This window comes from Manis pentadactyla, chromosome 10 (genome assembly GCF_030020395.1).
Source record: "Manis pentadactyla isolate mManPen7 chromosome 10, mManPen7.hap1, whole genome shotgun sequence".
NCBI lineage: Eukaryota > Metazoa > Chordata > Mammalia > Pholidota > Manidae > Manis > Manis pentadactyla.
Genome location: NC_080028.1, coordinates 79,108,640 through 79,125,370, shown reverse-complemented (window position 1 = coordinate 79,125,370; position 16,731 = coordinate 79,108,640). Strand labels below are relative to the sequence as shown.

The window sequence follows — 16,731 nt, the reverse complement described above, 5'->3', positions numbered from 1 at the left end:
AATCCTATGAAACAACTTACCTTTGCCTAGAACATTGTCTACATAATCAATAATTTCATTGGCTTTCAAAGTCCAGAATCAATGTACAGCCCCGACATGGAAGATAGCATAGTGATAGATAAAATGCAAGTGGAATGAGTCTTGACAAGGAAAAAGTAAAAATATAACTAACACATGGGAAGGTGGAAGGAGGGGATGCAGACATCCTCATTCTATAAAGTGGGAAGCTAGGGTATTCTACGCAAGGTGTGTCGAAAAAGAAATGAAGGTTTATGTTATTTTTAGAAATTAGAAAGCTAATCAATACACAGGAAGGTGTGAGTTAGCAAAAATCCTCACCTATTATGGCAGGAAGTCAACAGATTATAAATCAAGAAATAGAGGATAAACATATTATTTAGAGGGATGGATGTAACCACCAGAAGAACCGAATCAGACATGATTTTTAAAAAGCTTGCTCTGAGGAGTAAGGCTTGGGATGAGAAGGAGCGAGCACCTCTGATGGCGATGCTTGTCATTAAAAGCCCTTGCATATGACGTGATTTTTGAAATAGTGTGCATGATTCAATGTCTTAATAAACTGTAAGGCAATTTTTTAAACCTTTTGAGTAAATTATGAAGCATTTGAACTGGAAGAGGAAAATACACCCTTTTTAATCTCTTTGGTGTGGTAGACAGGGAAGTGATATTTATCAGAGATTCACCAAGCTAGAAATAGTCATTTGGGGGCAAGGGGCTTAGACTATAGTGAGGGTACAGGAGAAACCTGGCCTTGTCTATTTTGTTTTGAAAGTTATATTGATTTTTTACTTTTATATGACAATTGTTTTAATTAAGAATACAATAGGGGAAACAGGCCACTCAAAAGAACATGACAAAAATTAAATACCCAGGATTTTTTTTTTAAGTTCACTAATTTTTAAAAAGGGGAGAAGTGTGTAGTCACTCACTTTGTCTCCATGAGTTTCTAGATGTAGCTTAGCATCCTGCTCTCTTTGCCCTCTGCTTAAGGATGAGAAACCAGGATCTCTGAATTTATTCCTATGCCAGCCTCCAGCAATTAGGGAAGGTCAGTTCTCCTCTGGCCACTCTACATGAGCCTTTTTGTGCATTTGGCAAATGTGGTTTGAGCACCTTTTGCAGGCCAGGCACCTTGGGGACACCCAAACGCTAAGAGGACATTTCTGTGACAAGCTGCCCTTCCCCTGCCCCCCGATTAAGCCAGACCCCTACTCCATGCACCAGGAGCATCTTGCTGTTCACCTGGATGCACTTTCTCAGCAGCTTTCCCACACAATTGTGAACTCAACCAAGATGAGAACTTATCTACTTTATTCTGAATCCTCAGCACCTAACACAGTATCTAGCACTTGGTAGGTGCTTATTAAGTACTTGTAAAGCGGGGGACCCAGGCTGGAGTTCCCTCCAAATGCAAACCACTCACTTCACACCTCCTGCAAGATCTCCAGGCTGAGAAGGGAACCTGTATGGGAGAAGAGGCCAGCTTGAGCTAGAGAAAGTGTGAGAAGCTGTGAGTTAGGAAAGGGCTGCCCAACAGGATGGATGACTAAGAGCTTTGCAAGATTTGGTAAGCATGAGAAACTTCCACATCTTTGTCATTTCCCCCCATTTCCTCAAAATAAGAAATGCAGTGCTAAAAACAATAAGGGACCATGGTTTGTGTTCAGGGGAAGAAGACAATGCTGGAGAATTGGCATCCCACTGTGCCCAGTCTTAGAGAAGCACTAAGGCAAGGTGAGGTGAAAGTTAAAGACCAGAGCTGAAGTTCTTGGCTGCAGGAAGCAAGGGAGTTCATGGGACAAGGTACTCCTATCACACAGCAAATAACACAGCCGAGGAGAAGACTCTGACATGGCAAACTCAAGAACATGTCATTCCTGGTCTCAAAATCCTCCAAAGGTTTCTAGTCCATGCAGAGTCAATGCCAAAGTCCTTACAACTTCCTCAAGGCCCTACACCATCTGGCCCCCAGCATTCTCACCTGATCTACTCCTGTCCTGCTTGTCTATCCTTTTCAGCCACATTGGCTTCCTTGCATCTTGAACATCACCAGGCACATCCTCACCTCAGGACCTTTGCACTTGCTGCTCCTTCTGCCTAGAATGTTCTTTCCCCTGATTACCACTGGGCTTGGTTTTCCACCTCCTTGATATTTGGAGTGAAATGTCACCTTCCCAAGGAAGCCTACCTTGACCACACTATTTACAGTTTCATCCCCCTTCCCACTCCAGCACATATTCTGCTTTGGGACAGTTTGGAGAAAGGCCATATTGTGGGGCTAGGACTCTGCATTCCCTAAGCCAATAGGATGGGTTTGAAGCTCAGCCCCAGGGACTGTAACTGGAAAATCATCTTTGGGGGTAGGCCAGTCTGAATTTTCCTTGGCTCAGACCTCATTATCTCTTGGAACCCAATCCTGCCATTTCCCCACTGCTTAGGAGCTAAGCCATCACTCACCACAGAGTGCAAAAACAGAAAAGAACAATTATTATGCTGTGCAGCAGACCTTTGACTCAGATTAACATCGCTGCCTCTTGATTTGATCTTTTTATTTTTCTCTAAACACTTAGAGCATTTTGATCACAAGCCAGATTGATCTTTGGTGAAAAGTAACATTTTGAAAAACGAGTATTTGTTTTGTACTTGGTAGCACATATTTTAAGGCATTTTTAAGCTGATAAACAGATAATTGGTTCTACTGTCTTGTAATCTACAAAGGGTCAAAATGATTTGTTGTAAATATGCATCTGTATTAACTGCTCTATGCCAAAACCAATTTCCACAGGTGACAGAAGAATTTTGTAATAGATGTGATGATGGAAAACACCTCAACAGTTACCCAGGATTTTTTGAAGCACTTTCATTTAACAGGTAGGTATTATTGTATTCCAAGGCAGCTATACATGATGTGAATAGCATATGCTGTAGAACACAGAGTTGTAGAAATCCCATTTCCTAAACATGTAGGTATCCAAATATATATAGAATCTGAAGCATGAAGAATAGAAACAGTGTCTGCTGAAGAACAGAAGCATGAAGAATAGAAATATTAGTGTACAATATGTCCACACAACATGTATTTTCTTTCTTCTTTTCCAAAATTTGCATCCCAAGCATTGAGGGAATTTTAAAATGAGACTTTTGAATTACTTGAAATCATCTTTGATGGGAAAATTGAAAATAAGGGATGGAAAAATCACTGTAAGATTTTCAAGACTGTGAAGTCGGACTTCCTCAAAATACAGACTGCCGAATTACCAACAACTGGGCCGGAGATTGTAGGATATATTATTTTAAAAGTGGTTTGTAAGCACTGAAGAGCACAACAGTAATTGTTAGGAGTTACATGGGTTCACCAGGAGAAGCTCAAGGTAATTGAATTACCTACTCTTAAGCAAAAAATCCAAAAATCCAATATATGTTTATTGAATAAAGACAATGAATGCTGTGTGCCAGCCTCTGGTCTTAAACTTAGTGGTTCAGGGACATATGGTAGAGAAAGAGTATTTGGATGGCAATAAGATATTGATAATATTTCTTACAACATACGGGTTAAAAGATGGGTAGATGGTGTCAGGCCTCGCCTGCCCAGTCCCATCTCCACTGCCCACTTCTGGCCCACTCAAGCCCAAGGTCACTAAGAGACAGAGACCTGGTGGTACACTGGTCTACTGCATGTCTAGTGGGTGTTTTGTGCTCTTCAAAGATGGTCTGGGCCCTCTCAGTGCTGCGGGAGAATCAGACTGCAAACCCCTATGTAGCAGAGTTATCCAGGCCAGGATTCCTTGACTCTTGCCTGACACAAAGTCAAAAGCTCAAAGAAGTCAAATGAAGGATGTACCCAAGTTTACTCCTCAGGAAGGGAGACAGCCACAAACCTAATGGCTTCCCCAAGTTTGCAAACACCCCACATCCAAAGTAGAAGAATAATCTCCAATAATTTGCTTACTTGTTTTATCAGACTCTTTGGGAAAGAAACTGTTCTTGCTTTTACATGATTGGTATTGCTATCTTCTAAAAACATTTACATTTGCTCTCCCGAGGTGCTGTTTCTTCATAGTCTAGTGTCATAGTGTCCAAATCTTGTTTGCTTTGCCATTTCTTTTTCTTGACCCTGCTTTCTGGATTGGAATAAGAATTAGGACAACTATCAACTATCTTTCACAATATTTCCAGTCATTGAATGGCTCAGAGCCAGTGACTGACACCAAATGCTTCTTGACATGAGAGTGGGCAGGTTGAAGACCCACTCACCAGGCCTGGGCCCTTAAATTAAGGCAGTGCAGTGTGGTGGTTAGGGAGAAGCTTCTGGTACAGCCCTGCCACCTCTAGTAGGCAATCTTGTGTAAACTACTTCACTTCTCTGAACCACAGGCTACTTGTTGGTGGAAGAGACCTACTGGTAGAACACAGGGCTATTATGAGAAGCATTTGCATCTGTTTATACTAAGTATATATCCTAGTGTGTGGAGTACAATAATGAAAGGCAACAAGGGAGATTTTGAATCCCAGCTCTGCCTCTTACTAATCATGCGCCCTCTGGGTCTCCATTCCCTCCTTCGCAAAACAGGGGATAATAATATTTACCTCTTGAAGAAGTCACAAGGATTAAACATATGTGTCCAATCCCCACTTAGAACAGTGCCTGGCATGTAGTGTGTTTTTGTTAAATAAATAAATGTTCAGGGGTTAGCCCAGAAATGAGTGCTCAATCTGTTTTAGTAATGTAGCTTGGTACCGAGAAGTTGTTCATTAAGTGTTAGCTATTTATTATTTTTACTATTTCCTTGGCAACTCTTTCTGGAGTTCTTATGGCCCATCCTCTCCTTCCAAAGCTTCATTGGAAGCAGACCCCAAGGACCTATACTGGTCTCTCACCTGATACTGACCGCAGGAGGGAGGGTAGGACTGCCCTGGAAGTGGGCAAACCCAGCAAGTGGCCTGCTGGCAGGTCCTCTGCCTTCCGGGAAGCTCTCTCAGGCTGCAGAGCTTCCAGGCTACACCTTGCTCTTCATCAGCATCATTTCGGCACACCCTGCAATAGACCCTCAAAATGCTAGTCAAACCCCAAAAACTCACTCTTCATCTCTGCTTTTCTTTTTTCCTTTTCACTCTGTTCCTTGCCCCATAAGTGTCAGTGCAAATTAGGGTCCTGTCATTTTCCCTTTTTGGATTCACTGGGTTTTCTCTGGCACTCCCTGAGGACTTTCCTGTCTTCAATTACCATCTATGTCGGGGCGATCCTAAGTGTCATCACAGGGTCACCACTGTCCTAACCTCCACAGGGGTGATTCTTATCATTTTTGGAGGATGAAACTCTCTCCAGAAATGTGCCCACTTTTGCAATATTTTTCTTGAAACTTCACAAGCATACTGAACCTCATCTATGGAGATACATGGAGGAGAGCCTCCATCTAGACTCCCAATACCAACAGCCTGTTTTCTGTGGACCTCAATTTCTTCACCCTTACCTGTCCATTAACCTTGTCTGATTGAGTCTATCTTCAGTCCATCTGCAGTGTCCCTTTCCTTTCATTGCTATCAGAACCGTGGCCCCCCAACACTACCTTGCCAACTCTAATAGATATTGTTCCCTGTATACCTAGTCAGGGACTGGCTTTTCCTGGAATCCATCAGAGAAAGGATCTCACTGACTTTCTTTCAACCCTGCTATGTATCAAGAAGAGGTCAAGGACTACCTGGGTAAAGAACTAAGTGCAAATTCCCCAGGAAAGGAAAAAGGACCCAACAGAATACCTGATCAGATGAAGAATCTACAATAAAGGCCAACAGTGCAAGAAAATAGAAAAGCAATTCAATATTCTGGGGATAACAAAGGGTACTCCTAGAAATAAAATGTTATCATAGATTGCTACATGTAATATACATCAGGGGTTGGCAAGCCTACCTTTTCCTGTAAAGGACCAGAGAGTAAATATTTTAGGCTCTGCAGGCCAAGCAACAAAATCAAGGATGCTATGTAGATGCATATATAACAAGAAAGAAAACAGATTTCCATACATTTTTACTGACCAAATTCAGAATTATAAATGTTGAAATTTGAATTTATAATTTTTATGTGTCAGGAAATATCATTGGATATTTTTTAATTTTTTCAACCATTTAAAAATGGGCAAAATTTTCTTAGCCATTGAATGGTACAAAAAATTAGTCAATGCACTGAATTTGCCCCAAGGGCTGTAATTTGCCAGTCCCTGGGATACAGTTATGTATCATTGTATGTATATACCACTGAGTTTTCAACTTCCTAATTTTAGAGACAAAACATGATGACATATACCGTTTTTATCGATGATTCTCAAATTCGTCAAGTATAAACATATAACTGTTTTATTTTGGCTTATTCCTGTGTTATATCCAATCTTGCATTTCCTTAATGATATTTGGGCAGATTTCATAACTTTCCAGGCACTTTTGGTTGTTAAAGCTTCCTGATTGTAAAGGCATATCACAGTTCCTCCCTCTGCTGGATTTGAGCACCTTCCTTATGTTCTGGCAAAAAATAGGAAGGAATCAAAGACCAAAATATCACTTCACTTAGCTGGGTGAGGTTGCTCACTGTTACTGCTTCTCCAGCTAACACTGACTGTCAGGGCTTTCTGAGTGGCAGGGACTCAGAGGCATGTACATGGCCATGGGGAGGTCTTGCCACTGCAACTTCCTTTCCCAATGTGGGATATCTGAGTCTGGTCCAGCCTTTTCTATCCCACTTTGTCTCCCACCACTGGCAACTCATGGCCTCATGCTGCTTGGTCTACAGCTGGCCCATACAGTACCCTATGAACACTTTTTAAAGGTGGTCCTCTCTTGGTATGGACTTATTTCTGGACCAGTGTGTGCATGGCTTGGGGAGTCGGGCATGGGCTGACTCTCAAGCCCTGCTTGACTCCTAGGCTCAGCAGCCCTGTGCAGGATATCTTCATGAATATAATGCAGCCCCAACTCAGGTCTTCTTTCCTAATGGGCCAGTCTCTTGGGTGGGATACTGAAAAAATGGCTCAGACTCAGCTATCCACCACCAGATGCAGTCAGTTCACAGAGCCTCCCCATTCCAACAGGCTGCCTCACTGCCATTCCCTCTCTCAGCCTTGGTGTTTCCCTCCAGTCCTTGGCTGAAGTAAGAGTCCTACACTGAGCAGATGAGCAGTTGCCCTGTCTAAGCAAGTGTCCAATACAGGAATGAAATGCCAGTATCTCTTTTTCTTCCAGGCATTCTCAGTCTTTGTGGATGATTCTTCTTGGAGCTATGGGTTAGCTCATTGAGAAACTAAAGAATTGAGTTGAAGGGTAGTGGTATGAGAAAGCTAACTTACCATTTGCTTTAGCAAGTGGGTATTGTCTAAAATGAATGAATCAAGGACTACTGGTCAACCTATTATTAAGCAGTATGAAGGAACTACAAGAAGAACTAAGAGTTGAAAGGGCTTGATACCTTTGTTTCTTCATTTCACAGGTGAAGAAACTCATGCTCAGAGGGTAAGCACTTCCCAAGGTCTTGCAGCCAGTAAGCAGCAGGATTCAGGTAAGAATCCAGGTCTACCTCAAAGCCCCAGCAGTTATCTAATATTCTCTGTGGTCTTTCATAATTATTAAAGGCCCCTTCACTCCTACATTGAATAAGTCGGCTCTGGCAGGGTTATGGGAGTGGGGGGAAACACAAAAACAATGTTGCAGTGTTTTGGCCTTCTCTTTAAGAAACATTGGTTTCATTGGGAATACTTCCACATGTCAGAATATAATTTTAATATCATTAGAAACATAATTCTACATTTCTATAATTCTGTACACAGTAAGCTTATGTCAAGTTTTACTCAGCTCAACAATGAAGGAACCAGCAGAATGACAAAGCTGTTTCAAAGGAGGATGTTATTTTTTTTAGTGAAAAAAAAAAAACTGAAATAAGATTGTTAAGTTAGATATAAAACTGATTGATGTCCTAGAGGGTAGGCAATAAACCTGCAACATTTAAGGTTATCACCTCTAATGAACAGAAAACATTTGGACCTCTAGTGAATAAAAAATTTATGCACATCTTCCCAAGTTTTCTACAAGTAAATATCTAACAATACCACTGGCCCCAAATCTAATAAAACCCAAGTCAAACAAAGTTACATTCCCCTAAAGAATCAGATGATCCATTAGGTAAGATTATTAGACACTGCTCTATGAAAGCATTCAAAGGACACAGTCATCTTTTGTTTTTTTGTTTTTTTCTTGTTTTACTTTTTCTTGGTGCTAGTAACCAATGTTAGTCATCCATACTAATAACCCACACCAGCCACCCAACCTTAGAATGTGGAACACTTGTCTTTTTCCCTAATCCAGAAGATAAGTTTTCAAGTGATGAAGAAAACAAAAGTATTTTCAAATCCTCTACTTCCTAAGGTAGAGGTCTGGGTATGAGGTGGAAAAAAGAGGAGTAGATCTTTACTGCAGTTGTATGATACAAGTAGGAGGAGTCAGACTAAAAATATCTAACCACCAGTAGGACACAAGACCAGTCAATTAGAATGGATGCTTCCATCGGGCTGGAGCAGGATCCTGCTGGCCCTTGCTGAGCCAGGTCTTAAACCCTTTACTTGAAGGATCGTATGCATGTCTAGGAGCTTCAGGAAGGGCTAGGGTGGCTATAGTGGTGGAGATTTGGTGAGGCACTTGGGCCTGATGTTGTTTATGAACAGGTAGGGAAGTATTTCAACATTTTAACAAACAGCATGGCAATATGGACAGATTCTGGCTGATTATTAGTCATGCTCACACCTCAGCCTCTGCCACCTCCCCAGTTCTGATGTGCCCCACAGACACAGTCGTGGTCATTCACTCCCACTCTGCCTTAAGACTCCAGTCGACTTCTCTGATCTATCTGCCTCTGGCACTTTAGGGGCAAGGAGGAAGAGTGTGGGGAAAGGAACAGGGAGAAGGTTAAGAGTAAGGAAGACAGGAAGAGAGTGCTCATACATTCTGCACCCACGTCTAAGAGAAGGTGAAGCATTAGATCTAGGACTAGAGTTGCAGAAGGGACTACTTGGTACTGTTTCAAAGCTCTAGGGATGTAGCAATGCCCTCAACAGACAGGCATCCCTGTCCTTATCAAGTTTATATTCTACTGGAGGGAGTAAGGAATATGAAAAGTATGAGTTAATATATATGAAAGCACCTAGCACAGGGCTTGGCACATAGGAAACACTCACCAAATGTTATGTCCTTCTTTCATCCCTGTCCACCACCACATCTTTGCAGCTTCCCTGAAGGCTTCTGAACACATAAATAAAGCTGCAACCCCGTCTGGCTGAAAAAGTCAACCATCTGGAGATTTGGAAACATGGGGGAACTTCTAATGACTGGCTAATTTTTTTTTCAGATTTTCAGCCAGATGTTTGATGTTACCTGGGCCCAGCTATAACAGAAATAGTTTATTGAAACTCTTTTCCATAATTTTAAGTTTCCTGACCTAAAAGCCTAAGTGGGCTTTCTTTTTCTTAGTAAGTATTTTTTAATGAATTGTAAGAGTAATGATTGACTAATGAAGAGAAATTCAGGTATCAAATACAGAAATATCAGAAATTTGGATTAAAAGGGCCTTTTAGATAATTTCTAGGGCTTAAAACTGGCAGCCTTTGCAGCCCAAATTCAGCTACAAGATAAGTTTAGTTTGGCTGGCACTGTGGGGTTTTTTTCTTTTAAAGTTTTTAAAATTTATTTTTGTTAAAGTATCATTATATAATCTTATGTTGGTTTCAAATGTACATCACAGTGGCTCAACAGTCCCCATGATCAATTTATACTGTGATTGCAAATTATTATACCCTTTTATCCCCCTTGTCCCTGCACCTGCCCCAACTCCTCCCCCTTGGTAACCACTAGATACTTCTCAGTGTCTGTGATTCTAATGCTGTCTTGTTCCTTCGGTTTTGCTTTGTTTTACATTCCATGAATAAGTGAAATTATATGGTATTTGTCTTTCTCCATCTGGCTTATTTCACTGAGCATAATACCCTCTAGATCCAGCCACGTTGTTGTAAATGGCAAGACTTCTTTTCTTTTTATGGCTAAATAATATTTCATTGTGTATATGTACCACATCTTCTCTATCCATTCATCTACTGATTGACACTCAGGTTGCCTCCATATCTTGGCTATTTCAAAAGTGTGATGATAAACATCGGAGTACATATATCTTTTTGAATCAGGGATTTTGTTTTCTTCGGGTAAATTCCTAAGGTTGCACTGTGTTTTTGAAAGGTTAAATTAGTTGCCCATATTTTAAAATCAAGCAGTTTTACATCTGGTTTTTTACAATTTGCAGTATTGGGCCAAATTTGGTACACATGTCCCCAGAGTAAAAATCAATTCAAGCCAAGTAGTAGTAGGCCCTGTATGGGATCTGTGCTCCCAGTTTGCCACAGTCCCTGACACTCTCTGTTGCCTCTACACTGAGACCAAGTTTCAGATACCATGTATCTTCTCAAATGCAGTTACTTCCTCCCGCCATACAGATTGTTAAAAGAGGACAGTGAAATGCTTGTTTCACACTTTACATTATGTGTATAGGCTACATGGACATTTAGATTTGTTACTCCCTAATCCTACCTGAAGCTTTCATTTTAGATTTGGGTAAACTGAGGTCCAAAGGAGGATAATAACATGCATATTTCACATAACTGTTAGTGACAGAAATGTGATTAACACTCAGAGTTCCTTGCCATTAGGCCAGTGGTCTTTCCACTAACTAAATACATCACTTTGATTGTATCTAAGATTTCAAGAGGTCATCTTAATGAGAGAATCACACACTGAACGTGTTCTCATTCAAATTCACATGCTGCCATTGAAAACAGGCAGCAGGTTGGGACACCACTGTGTGAATGCCTTGCTGCTTTCCAGATAATGAGTCAGGCAACCGTTTGGGTTTCTCAGTGTGGGTGTCTCTACATAGGTTGATTGTTTTTTCATTCAAAGCGTGTCCTTTGCAGCCTCTGAGTTTGTGCTTGTCTGGTGGCTCCTGCCCCCCTGCAGACACTGCACAGGCATGCTGAGTGTTTTGGGATCTGGGGCTTCTAAATGGAAAAACCCATGTGTCTCGGCATTCTCACAAGCTAATGTTTGTACCAGTAGCAACTTATCCAGCAGACCATGAATTAATGTTCTCTAGCAAATGCTCTGAGAAGTAACATGGCTTAGGTGGAGTATTGCTGCTGAGTTTAGGCATGTGACCTTGGGCAATTTATGTAACTTCTCCAGGCCTTGGCTTCCTCATCTATAAAATGAAGATAATGTCTACATAATTGAGTTCCTTTGAAGATGAAACCATTCATTTTTCAAGATTCCTAGGGAAGTCCTAACACATAGTAAATACTAAAGATAAATGACATCCTGGTGCGTTATAGAAATGAAAACTGGAAACTATCTTCTCTCATGGGAGCAATACAATCCTTCTTAATACATGAAGTTGTTCCCAGGCCTACTGTAAATACTCAATACATCTTGGCTTTTACATCATAATTGCTTAGAGGACTTTCAGAAAGTTCACATTCCAATGATCCGCTGCAGACCTATGGAAGCAGAGAATCTAGTTGTGGGGTCTGGTAATCTATTTTTTAAAGCTTCTCATGGGATCCTGATGACTAACCAAGTTTGGAAACAATTGGTGTAATTTTCTTATACTTGAATATCCTTGGTGGTGGAGTGCTCATAACCTCTTAAAGATTCCCATTCCACATTGGACAGTTAGGTATATTGAGGTAAGACCTGTTTTCCTCTAGTTCCTACTTCTACCCCCTTGAGGCCACACAGAACATTTTGCGTCTCTGTTCCGTACGACAGCCCTTCAGATATTACTGACAGCTGTCATGCCCTTCCTGAGCATTCACTTTTTTTGGACAAAGCCACATTATCTCATGGATTTTTAAAAAGTATGGATGAACTGGCTCTTATAATTTAATACCTAGGAAAAATTGAGCTACAAGACCCCAGTTATTCTTTGACACTTAATGGACCAGAAATAGGATGCTGAGACTCTGGGAGACAGGAGGTAAGAGCGAGAGATGGCGGTACACCTTCATTCCAGGAGGGGACAATGCTGACTACTGCTTGTGTCTTCTCGTGCAGAAATTAGAGGCTCCTGCAAATTCCCTGAACACCTGATGTACTCAGTACATGAAGAGAAATCTTGGCTTCAGATTTCAGCCAGGCCCATCTAAGTGGTGGTTACATGGGTTAGCTAAACTTTCATTGTGATTCATTAAAGTCTATGCATCTTACTCTAGTTAATATTTCAAAAGTGTATAAAAAATAGCTGGGCCAAACTGCTTGGAGACTGCAACAAATTACCTCAAAAGAGTTTCCCTGACTAAGTACATATTTTAGATTCATCCAGTTCCTTCTTGAATCAAATTCTCACTGCTCTCACTAAATCCACAGAATGTCTGGGTGGGGTTCCAATCTTATACAAACTGTGGGCATAATGTTGGAAGGGAGAGAAACCATCAACTGAAAAATTCTGCAGGGGTTCAGGAATATTAGGCCCTGGTGGGGGAAGACAAAATCAGTGTCTAATTGTGCTTTCCCAGGTTTAATTCCGAGAGGCAGAAGAACTGGAAATAACTGAAACATGGTCTATGTGCCGTGTTTGGCTTGATAGGAACCTCAGGTTCTTCACGCCATCCCTAGAACCATGTAGGCATCAAAGCATCTACCAAACTATACCTTTATAAAGGATAATTCAGTCCCTTTTTGTCAATATAGGAAAGGGAATTATGAAATTTCCTTAAGACAAATGACTTCACCATAGCCAATCATTCATAATCACAAATATGAGATTTTTTTTCAATGTTCAAGGAAGAATTGTATACTACTGGATACAATAAGAGCTTTGAGTAGTGCTAATTAACTACCACCTATTCTAAATTAATCATTTTTTAAATTAATAAACTGAGGACTGGAGTGGGTAAATGTCTCAGCCAAGGTCACACAAATAGTTTGCAGCATTACCCAGGTCTTCTGACTTTAAGTACAGTGCATTTAAAACAGTCCTTGCTGCAGTTAAAATAGTCCTTTCCTACCTGGGCTTACCACCAGTTGCAAATTTGTGTTGAACAAACAACTGTAGTAGAGCTACAGTCAGGATAGCAGTTGTTCAGAGTGTCAGGACATGGGAAGAAGGCCAGGGAATGATGCAATATTACACAAGCAAGTGATGTCATAGCATGATTTCCTAAGCCATTTACATAAATGCAAGTTCTCAAGAAGCCCTGACAAATACCAGCCAGTGGGAATGCAGGCATGGAGAACCAATAGCAAGCAGGAGAGGGGAGCATATAGGAAACCCAGGTTTCCTTGTCCATCACCATGACAAGCTTCAGAAATTCCTCAGAAGGCCGAGAAAACTCCTTTCTGCCCCTCAGGCACAGAGGCTCCAAAGAGCTTTGATTTTGTTCTCTATGTTTCTGTTTATTCCTGTTGACATCCAGGCATGGTTCAGTGATGCTGAGAGTGAATCCTGGTATAGTAAAAGCACATTTAATAGACCACCCAAGAGCTTGATATTCTAAAGTTGGTCTGTCCTCTTCATTATAATTTAGAATAATTCTCAACTTTTAAAATTAGAAGTGATAAGATGTAATTCTTGGAGAATCAATCTTATCCAAATGTCAAGGAAATACATTTGTTGGGTTTGGAGATGATTTAGAAAAGACAGGTGGACACCAAATACCAAGATTTCAGTTTTGTTTTGGTCCCAAATAGTGAAACACATATTAATAAAGAAGTTTTCTTAAATGTGTATGTGTGTCTGTAGTGCTTCATACATGTTTGTCTGGAACTGGTTGGCAATGGAAGTTCATGAAAATATCTAGTTAGATCAAACTCAGAGGAAACTTATAAGACCATGTTGAGAAATAAGGAAATACCTCAGAGTGTGCCAAGCTAGACCAGGATCTCTCTTTCACTCTCTCTTCCCCTCCCTCCACCCTCTCCCTCCCTCCTCCCCCACTAAAAGGCAATTTAAGCAGAGCCAAAGACCCCATCTCAAGCCAGAAATCAAAGCAGTTTACAATATATGCCTAGGGATCTTGGAAGACTTTTCTCAACTGCAGAAGCTGCCTAGAGCACCACAAAATCTTATTTCATGAAGCTTATACCAAAAACGATCAACAAGATCCAACCCCTTCATCCCACAGAATATTAGTCTTGCTGGGAAGTCTGGACATCTGCGCATTCTTGGCAATAATTTGAGCTATTCCTCTTTCCCCATCATTGCCTTCATCTCCCCAAACACCCACTGGAATATTAGAATACCAGAAACTGCATTATTTGGTGCCATTGAGAGGAATTTGTAAATACCTTCCAAGCAGCAGGTCCTCCACAGCCCCGAATGGGTCATTACTTCTTCATTCTTCCTGCTGGTTTCATTATCACTTGTAGATTTAGTCCTGCACACACCTCTGGAATATAACCAGTAGTCCGTGCCCACTGCAATGGTCATTAAGCTAAAAGCTGCGAAGGCTCCCACAGTGGTGATCAACATCTGGATACCTCTGTCACACATCCTCATAATTCTTCATGGTACTCTGGACGGCTGGGGGTTGGAGGGGGAGGGTTAATGCCAGAGGAAAAACCACTATGCAGCTGGGTCACCTAGGACAGACTCTTCCAAAAATTCGGGTCTCCTTTTGTCAGCATCCACAGGGACTTCTGGAAAGCTGGGGTTTCCAGTCTGGAGCTCTCTCCAGTTCCCTGGGTCTCCTATGGCCCTCGGAAGGGTGCAGGCTCCAGGGGGTTGGTCCACATCACTGCTGCTTTCTGAGGGTCCCTGGGTTCCTTTCATTCCTCGGGAGCTTGGTTAGGATGAGGGTCCGTGCAGGGCATGGCTCCGGAGCCTGAAGCTGCCAGCTCCGTTTGAGATATGCCTGGCTCCTCACAGCTCCGGGAGACTCAAGGCAAAGAAATCCAGAGAGGTCTATGTGTGTGTGTGTGTGCGTGCGTGCGTGTGTGTGCGAGCGCGTGTGCTGGGGGTGAGGGCGGATGGCAAAAAATAGCACTGCTGGGAGGCGAGTCGCTGAGAAGAGCGTTCATTGCTTCCCCAGCCTCCCAGGAAAGCTCTCCGCCTGCTCCCGACACCCCCGCTCAAACTGGAGAAAAGACAGGAGTCCTGGGGCGGGGGCCGGACGGTTTCTTCGGAGGGCAAAGGTCCGCGGCGCTGAAGGGACAGTTCTCCGCCTGTTGCCCCGCCTCCGCCTTCCTAAAGCCCAGCTTTCAGGTCCGCGGTGCTGGAGGGACAGCTCCTCTGCGGCGGCTGCACCCCCGCCTTTCCAGCGCCTGGGCTAGAGACCTGGGGCGCAGAAGGGTCGGCTCCCGCCCCCGCTGTTCCCCCGTCCCTTTCCAGACCAGCCAGCCGGCTCAGCTATGCCCAGGAAAGCCCACGCTCCGCGCAAAGTTTCGGGAGCCCAGGGCAGTCAGCGCCCTGGCTCTTTGGCGCTGCAGCACGACCCTGTTCCTCCGCTCCCGGAAGGGTTAAGGAAAGGGGAAGGGGAAAGAAGCCCGCAGCGCACTCTGGCGCTCTCTCAGCTCCCACCCAGCGCGGCGTTTCCCCCCCGCCAATGAGCCAGGCAAGTTTGCCTTTTGCTGCGGGCGCCGCTAAAGCCCACTGGGGAAGACCGAGTCTTCTTAAAGGGACCGGCGACTCCGGGCGACGGTTCCATGTCTCAGTTGGGCAGGCAAAAAGTGTTGTCACAGGCGTATCTGAGTATAGTCTGTCTCAATTTGGTTCCTCAGAAAACAAACCAATATGTCTACCCTCCTTTCTCTGGAGCTCTGGTTTACACCGGAGACAATGTGCTCAGATCAGAACCGGAACTATTCATGTACATATGATCACGTCTTGCTAAAAGATAGAAGGAGCTAAATGTATATAGACTCGGTTTTACATGAATCAGGGATTTGGGGCGAGGTGGTGTGGGATATTGGTCTCTGAATACACCTCCTATATATTTTAACATCCCTTCATGGGGACGGGGCGCGGGAGGGGGTAATGGATTCAAGGTGGGAGTCACTGAAAATGTCATATTCTTTCCAAAGGTCCCTGGGATGTTCATTTCGTAATTCATTTCATCTTTGTCTAAGATCAGGAGGCAGGTGAAGTTAGGTCTGCTTTCCTTATTAGTCCAAAATGCAAATGCCGTTGCACACCTGAATGCTAGTGAGACTCTCCCTGGGAAACAGTGTTGTAAAGGAGCAACACTTAACCAGGTGTCTATTACTGGGTATTCTGAGCACACACTGAGTTGACTAGGGACAATCAGTGGAATGCTTTTATTATTGTTTTTTCCCCTATGGCATGATAGGAGGGAAACCAAGAGTCCAGGTGTTTGAAATTGAGGTTGCTTGGTTGTTTCTGCAGTCCCTGAGATGTGTCCATAACCATCTGTTACATTTGATTGTTATTTAACTGGACAAAAATGTAATGGGAGGTAGTTGCAGACATATAGTTCCCTGGTGCCATCTCTGGCTATCTGTCTGAGAACTTCTATACAAATGACTAACAGCAATGTATTAATGAGTTCTCAAATGCGGCTCACAACTTCTTCAGTGACTGATACTTTTTTTTTTAATTTGGTTTTAAGGTCACTTGAAGACTTGCTTAGATAAGTATGTATATATATCAGTGGATAGGTTTGAAAATACAGGCATGGT

General features: G+C 42.5%; 1 protein-coding gene across 1 annotated transcript in view; it reads right to left on the bottom strand.

The window, feature by feature from the left end:
• CACNG3 (calcium voltage-gated channel auxiliary subunit gamma 3) overlaps positions 1 to 15,332 on the bottom strand; it is an 81,628-nt gene extending 66,296 nt beyond the window's left edge. Inside the window, exon 1 of the mRNA XM_036916932.2 lies at positions 14,383 to 15,332. Coding sequence (XP_036772827.1) covers positions 14,383 to 14,593 — 211 coding nt within the window. The 5' untranslated portion in view covers positions 14,594 to 15,332. The remainder of the gene's footprint in view (positions 1 to 14,382) is intronic.
• Between the last annotated feature and the right edge of the window lie 1,399 nt (positions 15,333 to 16,731).